Source organism: Hesperophylax consimilis, chromosome 12 (assembly GCF_061612785.1).
Source record: "Hesperophylax consimilis isolate HC1 chromosome 12, BYU_Hcon_1.0, whole genome shotgun sequence".
NCBI lineage: Eukaryota > Metazoa > Arthropoda > Insecta > Trichoptera > Limnephilidae > Hesperophylax > Hesperophylax consimilis.
The window spans coordinates 36746424-36755967 of NC_142847.1; the positions used below are offsets into that span (position 1 = coordinate 36746424).

The window sequence follows — 9544 nt, forward strand, 5'->3', positions numbered from 1 at the left end:
GACCTGAGAATAAATAGAAGATATCAGCATTTAAAGAGATGTTTTCGTATTTTGTGCATGATCTTCTGAAAAAATAATGTTAGTTTTTTGAGTTTGTGATGTGGATAGTTGGATGGAGCATGTTAAATAGAATGTGATCTAAATTTGGAGGAGGGTTTGAGTGTTTGTTGGATAACCAACACCTCTGCCATAGGTCACCCCAAGTGACTGGCTACGTTTGGTGATTTAGCAGGGGTGCCCGGGTTCATCGGGTGAGGTGTGTACAGGATGCGCCTGCCCACCAGCTGCGTGGCGTGCCAAATCGGGAGAGGCTGGTCTGGGAAGACTCTTAGACCTCTCCAACTGGTCTTTCGACCCATCGCCTTGCACCGCAGTGGGAAATGTTAATATGTCCGTCACTCCTGGACGTACTGATCCCTAGATTCTTAGCCAACCACCATTCCTTCTACCTTCCCACAACTTCCTCTCATTCATTTTCCTAAAAAAAGATTCCACACAGCATCCCAAAAGACCTATAGGACCTGAGGGAAATTATTTTGCTTTGGGCCTCTTGTGTGGTGCTAGTGTGAAAAATAAATCATTTTCAACAGTTTTGTGGATGATTTTGTTTGTTTAAATATAGAAGAATATGTAAATAGATTCCGAAATCAAAAGAAGGAACCTCTTCCCAAAACCTTTCAACATCTTCATCGGCCCAAAAAAACATCCTTGAAAAATGCACTCCACGTCTGGGTCCTGGGAGATAAATCGACCTGTGCTGTCTTCCTTTGTAGGTCAAATATCTTCCATCTTTGCTATCAACCCTTTCTAAGAACAATAAACCAATCGGTAAAAACCTTTTTTAATGCTCTTGATAAAGCTTGCTTTGACGCTTCTATTAAGTTGTATTTTAAATAGCTGCCAGATGTTGCTTGTATTTAAGCCTTAGAAACGAACAAGGACAGCATTATTTAAAAACCCGGCATTTTTCTTTTCTTTAACGAGGTTTCTGTCCTTGTTTCCTTTTTAATGACTTTTTGCTAGTAATGAAAACAAAAGAAGAATTAATGTATTTTTTAACATAAAATCGTGTTATTTTGGCAGCCCTTATGGTAGTGCCCACCTAGGTATGTGAGTACATTAACCTGCAGGTTAGTTCCGCTTTACCTGTCCGCGTGATGAAGGTAACGTTAATGGTTATGTGTTATCGCCCCCGCGAGTGTGGGGACGTAACGCCCCCTAAACTAGATGACCAGTGACTAGTGGCCTGTGTTCTCTAAACTTATTAACTATTATTGTTTGTTGTGAAATTGGACATAATTAAATTTTCGAATTTAAAAAATCATAACCTGTTCATGTCAGTGAAGCACGAGAAAAAAAGAAATATCTTTAATACTAAAGGATAACAAAGGTTCCATGACATAAGTACATAGGAGTATTACCTACTCGTCAAGTGTTGCAAACATAGACATATGAATATTAGTAGACCTGCCCTAAGTGATTAAAAGCGTATTATCCCCACTCCCCATACCGGTTCCATTGGAGCCGGCTGTGCTCGCGTATGGCCTCAAGTGAAATTTGAAAACGTGACGTCATCATTCTTGTGCGAACTATGGTCGAGGCATCATCGGTTCATTTTACGAAATAACACGGCAAAATGTTGACCTAATGCTATGAAAACTTGTAAAAATAGATGTGAAAAAGAGAATAAACCCAATTGTCGTATTACATTCCATATATAAGCATTATTTTACTTTATTTTAAGCATATTCACATTGTATAATATGGATCAGTTGTAGAAACATGTCTGGACGCGAAACACAAAGTTGGTTGGTTGCTGGGAAGTAAATTATGAACATTTATAAAAGTGTCTTAACTAAATACTTAAACGAAATATTCGACTCTGAAAATAGAACCGAATTTTTTTGCCGAATTTGGACTTCGCAAATTTGTTCATAACGTGGCGAGTAATTTGCGCTCCCATGTAAAAATGTCTATTCATTCAAAAGCAGATTTTACTTTTAAGAAGTAAATGGTGATATTATAATGCGAGATGCCTATTTACTGTCAGATTGATTTATTGACGAATCACAGTCAGCTTCACCCCCTTCGTTCTTCAACAGTTGATTTTACCCCTCGCCATTATCTTCTAGTCTATTAATTCATATGTCTGTGGTTGCAAATTAGTTTTCAGAAATAAAAAAATATTACAGATGTTTTTGAAAGAGCTACTTACTATACTTTTGATATTGTTTGACAATAATTAATATACACTGATGATAATCGGTAAAATGTATTTTTATAAATTGTTTTTTCACGGTGTGGAAAGTAATACTACATTGAAATTAATTGAATTTATAATTTATATTTAGAGAAGTATTTTTGGCATAGTATATATGCAAAAGTACCTATACGGATTAAAAATAATAATCCCAGTGCTAAATATATGTTTCTTTAATAACACAAAAAAAAATTATGCTTGCTCAATTCAATGATCCGTTTATTGGTGTATAATTTTTCATATTCCGATGACCGTTCAATCATGATAAAAGTCCCACTTGTCTCAATTAAAATTGATAAATTTGAAATAATTTTTTGACGAATTAATGGCGAAACGCTTCGTCGTAAATCAAGCCAATGTTGCTTTCAAAAATATTCCGAATGATTTTACATATATTACAGTAAAATCATTTAAAAAAATAAAAGAGAAAATGTTATTTATTCTCCCCAACTCCGTCAATTAAAGTTAATAATTAAAATAAAAAATTATCAAGTAGAGTATTAATTTATATACAAACATAACTATTTAACAAAATAATCGATTTGTTTCGAAACCAATGGATTCCTCGTCAAGACAAACAAACAACATTTCTTCAATTAAATTATTAAAATAATTAAGAAACCATTGGTTTCGAAACATGTCGATCATTTTGATTAAATAGTGGTGTATACAAAGTTATTTATTTTCTTTTAATTTAAATGAAGCCGCAAAGTGAATTCGCAATTATTTAAGAAGTGATTTATTTACTTTTCAATTATAAGAGCGTAATTTTCCCGGTTTTTAATTCCTCCATTGTTATTCCCCACGGAGTGGTGTCACATAAAAAAATACATCTGAAAAATGTGTTGTAATTGAATTATATATAACTGACGCAGAACCGTCTGTAAGAATAGTGTGTATTCTTAACAAATTAGTTAAGATTTAACCAATTTTGAAAGTGACCATTAAAATAATTTTCTGTTGAAAAGATTGTATTATAAGTGGGATTTTTATAGCATGTCTGAATATTCTTCACAAAATCAGTTAATTTTTTGAAAATAAAACTTAAATTCAAAGCAAATTTCAGTTCAGAAAAACAGAGTTACACAGGACACACCGACTACCAAAATCAGATTTATTAAATGAAAAAGCATGTAACTTTCGCTAACTACCTATTAAAAATAACTAAATATTTGTGAGAATATGTAGACATTAAAATTAAACTATATTTATTGATCTACAAATGCCGATTACAAAGAAAGAGTTAAATTTCAAGTAACAAATGTCGCGTTATTACAAATGCCGAAAAAGAGTAAAATGTAAAGTAACAAATTTAACTTTATTTTAAATGTCGCATTATTACAAATACTGATAAAGAGTAAAATGTTAAGTAACAAATTTCGCTGTATTACACATGCTGATAAAGAATAAAATGTGAAGTAACAAATGTCGCATTATTACAAATACCAATAATAATAAAATGTTAAGTAACAAATGTAGCTTTATTATAAATGCCGATAAAGAGTAAGATGTCAGGATTACCGGGGATTGAAAACATTGTGTTGCTGTATTGTGAATAGAGCCACGTGATTTGTAAACCAATAAAGCCTTCAACAATCAGGAAAACAAAGTGTGAGGGGTAGAGTCAAAGAAGGTAAAATGAAACTTTTTCTCCAGTCATAAAAGAGCAGGGGAGCATTGGGCCGGTCTTCTGATGGGCCAAACAAAAAAATAATTATATCAGTAATTTATCTTTATTTTGGAAGAAGGCAGTGTGTAGTTTGATATATTAATGAAATATAACAATAACTTTTTTTCATCAAATATATTATTTCTTATAACTTATCTATTCAGAAACTATATAAATAAATGGTACCGTTACAGTTGCAAACCTAATTTACATAGCTAAAGTTGGCGGTTAGAACCGACCTAGGTCTTTTTCGGAACACTTTGTTAACATTATGTATCGATCTGCTGCTGTTCTCGTACAACGAGCCTGAAACTTGTAACTAACTCATTTATATATAGAATTATATTAATATCCAATATAAAACTATCATAACACATTTACAATCTTTATATCTCTTTTAACCATCCATCTATTGGTGACAAACAGATTGATTGATTTGTTTTAACATAACCAGGCGATTACAAATGAATGTCTCTAAGACATTCATTTGGTTCTTTGGTTTAGTACGCCCTCCATGAAAATGTCCATAGCACGTCCGGTTTCTTTCGTTATTATCAAATAGACGATGAAAGCAATTTAGAATTTTTGAACTTTGATCTGGGGCCTTAGCATGAGAAGTCGATATAGCCCTATAGCAATACGATATCGTTAAAATACGTCATCAATGAGCACTTAACGACATATGCTAGCACGATCAAAATATAACAACCGACGATTGTTAAAATTTCTTGTCTATGGTCAAAGTAGCGACGGTATCGTTAAAATTGCGAGCATGAGAATGTATCGATAGGATAACTTCCGACCGACGGTTGCTAAAAGCCCGCCGAATATAACGTGGGGTCTTGAGTGTCAGTTAAAACTTTGGTTGGCTGTCGATATACATATTTTTTTTAATAATGTCGTTCATTATGCAAAATTTCTGGTTCAATGAAAGGAGGCAGGTTAGGGAAGATCGTAGGATTGAAAGGCGTCTTTTACGCGATCAATTGAATCCGTTCGAACTTGCAGAGACGGAATTCAGACAATTGTTTCGAATATCTCGCATTATGGCTAGAGATCTCATTGATGAATTAACTCCTTTTCTAGTGTCAAAAAATACATTAGGACTTCCAGTATACATTAAAGTGAGAGTATTAAACATTATTGATATCTTAGTAAAACAAAAACACAATATAAATCTATCCACCACTGGAACGACCACGTGAAATAAATAAATTTGTTTCGATTGCTGATGATAATTTTTCACAATAAAGTGATTAAAATGATCAAAAGTGAAGTTTGTTAATTAGTTGTATTATTTATGATGTTGACAGATACTCGCACCCATCAGCTTCTTTGCTACAGGGAGCTACCAACGTGGAGTAGGCCAAGATCACTTCTTGGCGATAGGGCAAACTACCGTTAGCAAGTGCATAAAACTGTTTATGAAAGCAGTTTTAGAACATCTGTACAGAAGATGGATACATTTTCCGGCTACAAATGAAGCCCGCAAGCAAGTAGAGAGTAGTTTTAGGGAAAAATTAAACTTTCCACATGTTCTGGGATGCATCGATTGCACCCACATCGCCATCGTCACCCCTTCCAGACACGAGGAGCAGTACAAAAACCACAAAGGATTTTATTCGCTGAATGTTCAAGTGGTAAATATTTTTTCAGAAATAAAACAGCCGGATTGTTGTTTTCAAATTTTATTGAAGGTTTTTTATGTTTGATAAACAGGTCTGCGATGCTACGTTGAAAATATTGAGCATCAACACACGCTTCCCAGGTACTGTCCATGACCAATTCATTTGGAATAATAGTTTAGTCAAAACTGAAATGAACAGACTATACAATCAGAGAATTGGGACATATTTCTTGCTAGGTATGTATTTCAACAACTCATTTTAAAAAAAGGCAAAAAAATTATAACTTAGTAGTTATATGTACCTATTATAATGGGTGTTTTGTTTCAATCAGGCGATTCTGGATATACACTCGAGCCTTATCTGATGACACCAATATTGAATGCAGTCGAGGGGAGTGCCCAATACAGATACACAAAGGCGCACTGTGAGGCGAGATGTTCCATAGAACGCCTATTTGGGGCATGGAAGGCTATATTCCGTTGCCTCAGGAAAGACAGAGTTCTCCATTATGAGCCCGATGCTGCTGGTCAAATAATTATTACTTGTGCTATACTATACAACATGATGAAGCACTATAAGTCAGTTTCCTTGTTGAACTATATGCATTTAAAAAAGTAAGGCAACAGTACAAAATATTAATAAATTGTTCTCTATTTTCAGATTAACAGACGATTATAATGATAATGTAGAGTTAAGAGAGGTTGAGCTGCTGCACCAGCCTGAAGATGTCAGCAGGGTTGTTGCAGCCCGCAGAGTGAGAGACGAACTAGTGCGAAAGTACTTCTCCCACGAATGATAATATATTAAACAAGGAAACTGACTTATAGTGCTTCATCATGTTCAAACATTGTATCGTATGTACCTACATTGTAAAAACAATTCACGCCTCATAGAGACATTGCAAGAGTTTGAAGAACTGCTACTAATCAAGTATACATATATGCAAAGCGCTGCATGCAATATTTCTCAAAAAGAACTTCAATAGTACTTTAAAACACTGTATTGTATGTACCAACACTGTAAAAACAATTCACGCCTCACAGAAACATTGCAAGAGTTTGAAGAAATGCTACTAATCAAATATACATGTATGCAAAGCGCTGCATGCAATATTTCACAAAAAGAACTTCAATAGTACTAATCGTATTCATCCTCTGACTCCAACTGCAACGTATAGTTGGGCGAGTTGGCAAATGATGTTGACCGTTGTTTCGATGGTTGAGTTCGTCTAGAATTAGAAATGTTTTATTAGAGATCTTATTCATTCTACTTTCATCGTACCTCCTAGCTGGACTGCTTGCCTCTCCAAGGACAATTGTTAATAATCGTGTTCCATCCCTTGTGAACATACTTCGCAATCTCTCAAGTGACATATTAAATAATGCAATATTTAATTTAATTTGTTCAGTTTTGTACATTAAATGTTTTTAAAAGCCTGTATAGATGTATAGCAAATAAATACCTCGCCAACTGTCGTTGGAGTAAACAAACCCTTTCACGTTCCACTGCCGTGTATCTCTGAAACAAGAGATGATAATTCATTAATTTACTAACTTAATTTACCTTCTATAGTAAATGAGTTATTAGTGCCAGTGAGACGAGACCAGAAAAGCACCATGTCTATGTAGACACTGTATCTTGCCCGGTCTCGGGGTGCCCTGACAAATAATTACAAAAAGGAACAGGAAATACCTCAAAAATGTCAGCAAATCGATCCATTGAACTCTGAAATGATAAATAACAACTCATTAATTTAATTTAAATAACAATAGGTAGTCGACATACTAAAAGGAAGATTATAAATTAATTTATTCATTTTGAATTTCTCGCCAAGCTGGATTTTACATGTTTATTATTTTTTTTTAACACAAAGAATATCTAAACAAACAGATCAATAAAAACTCCACCGCGCAAAATGGAAAAATAGTACATTGGGAATAGTACAATAAATAAATGAAATAAGTCAAAGCTGGGCATTTTATTTTGTTCTACTAAGATTTAATTCTAATTTAAAAGTACAGTGCCACACTTATAAGTTGAACTTACTCACACTTATAAATTGAATGAATTTAAACATGAATTGACGCTATTTCTTTAAATTTTAATCTGGCAACTTACACGTGTAGCGCTGTATTTGGGAGTGATTCGAAGAGAAATAGGAAATACCTTAAAAATATTGGAGAAATTATTAATAGCTCCCACAAGCTCCTTGGATGATTTGTTGCTAGCCTCCTGCGCCATCACCATCCGAACCCCCACATCTGGCTTGTCAGTTAGCTTCCTCTTCTTGCTCGGGCGAGAAGGGGAAGCTAACTGCGCCGTCTGCAAATCTGTGGGCCCTTCTCCAACTTCATCGGAATACTGTAAAACACACAAATAATTTTCATTGATAATGAAAGATCAACTAAATTTTGACAGAATATATTATATTAACATTTTAAGACATTAGTGACCTCAACATCCTGCATTATGAGTTCAGGTCCATCTCCTATACAGCTTTCTGGAAGTCCGCTGCCCTCAGAACTGGCTCTGCCGATGATGTTGATGACCTTCTGTGTCAGGTCAGTTAACACCGGTATCTCGGCAGTGTTTCCAGTCGTGAGGGCAGCTCGCTTGGCATCGGCGTTTTGGGCGCGCGATTTGCATTTTAAGTCACGCCATGTCTGTAAAATGTAAAAATAATGTCAGGTTAAAAGTGATTTACGGTCTTATATCAAGTGTCTCGATGATAGATTATATTAGAAGGTCAGCAAAGTTTGCTGCAACCAGTTTGTATAGGTAGGTACAAATACTCACTGTTTTCCACTGCTCGGCTGACTTAGGAGGACCCAATTCTGCCAGTTGTTCCGCCAAATTACGCCACATCTCCTTATTTTTTTGGGAACCCTGAGGTCCCACAAACCTTCCAGCCGCGAACTCCGAATGGTCAGCCATATAGCTGGTTAACAAATCCATTTGACTGGTCGTCGACCTTACTCTCTTCCTGAAATCATAATATCAGCATTTTGAATATCTTAAAATACTGCGTATGATTGAAATATTAGTAAAAATAACTTCAAAATTTTGACACAATAGAATGTAAGTATATCTCTTTGATAATAATGGAAATTCTTTCACATAAAAAGATAAATAAATAACTTACCCAGCTACCATTGCTTGCGACATCGTAAAATATTAAAACAAACACGGCGGTTAAAATGGTCACGCTTGAAATCTGACGTTTGACGTCTATTCAATTCATAGACAATTCCGTCCCAGTATTGCCAGCGTATATCGATTTGTATTTATTGCCTTATCGATGTCGTTAGAGTTATCAATAGCATTCTCATGCTAGGGAAGTCGTTATAAAATGGTCGGTAGATACGCTTAGCAATCCGATATCGTTAAGTTCGATCGATTCTCATGCTAAGGCCCTGTTCCCGTTAAGTATAGATCAACATGCCACTTGTATAACATTTTCGATTCGACAAAACCAACTCAATTACTATAAGAAAAAAAACTATTTACGTGGTGGGAGATGGTAGAAGATGGATTATAGTTCAATTTTTTTTCAAAGTTAAGTTTGAAGGTTAGCAAATACGTACAAATCATGAAAATAACCCTAAATAAACCTCAAAAACCTATTTTGTGCATGTTTATTTACACCCCGACATAAATAGTTATCTCCGTAAGATATTTGAGTTGAAATCAAGTGTTGTTTTTTAAGGCGCCTTTGCATGCCGTTTTATCAATATGTCTATATTATAACTACTTACATATAAAAAACCTTATGGGCGTTCATAAATAATAATTATCCTTTTGATGAAATGTAAGTTAAATGCAATCACATTCGCAAGTTTGTCCGCGACTGACGCGACAGCTCGCCATAAAACTGAACGATCAAATCATCTAATTTCAGCTATTTTTCAAATCATAAAATTATATTATTATTTCTCAAAACAACACTTGCACAAGTGAAATAGATGAGGCCATCATAAACAAACTACT

General features: G+C 34.6%; 1 protein-coding gene across 1 annotated transcript; it reads right to left on the reverse strand.

Moving 5' to 3' along the window:
- Positions 1 to 6647: 6647 nt before the first annotated feature.
- LOC149419579 (uncharacterized) lies at positions 6648 to 8940 on the reverse strand. Its single transcript, XM_089637901.1, has 7 exons — positions 8700 to 8940; positions 8354 to 8540; positions 8011 to 8220; positions 7724 to 7918; positions 7250 to 7282; positions 7020 to 7075; positions 6648 to 6785 (listed from the first exon to the last, which is right to left on the reverse strand). The coding sequence occupies exons 1-7, from the start codon at positions 8720 to 8722 to the stop codon at positions 6695 to 6697; spliced, it is 795 nt and encodes a 264-aa protein (XP_089494027.1). The 5' UTR covers positions 8723 to 8940; the 3' UTR covers positions 6648 to 6694.
- Between the last annotated feature and the right edge of the window lie 604 nt (positions 8941 to 9544).

What these genes read in the sequence shown, in the direction of transcription:
- LOC149419579 (XM_089637901.1), bottom strand. Translation starts at nt 8,722, where the DNA reads ATGTCGCAAGCAATGGTAGCTGG. An exon ending in TCATAATGCAGGATGTTGAG is followed by an intron (nt 7,919 to 8,010) that starts GTCACTAATGTC and finishes TGTGTTTTACAG; the next exon opens with TATTCCGATGAAGTTGGAGA. An exon ending in ATTTCTCCAATATTTTTAAG is followed by an intron (nt 7,283 to 7,723) that starts GTATTTCCTATT and finishes TTATCATTTCAG; the next exon opens with AGTTCAATGGATCGATTTGC.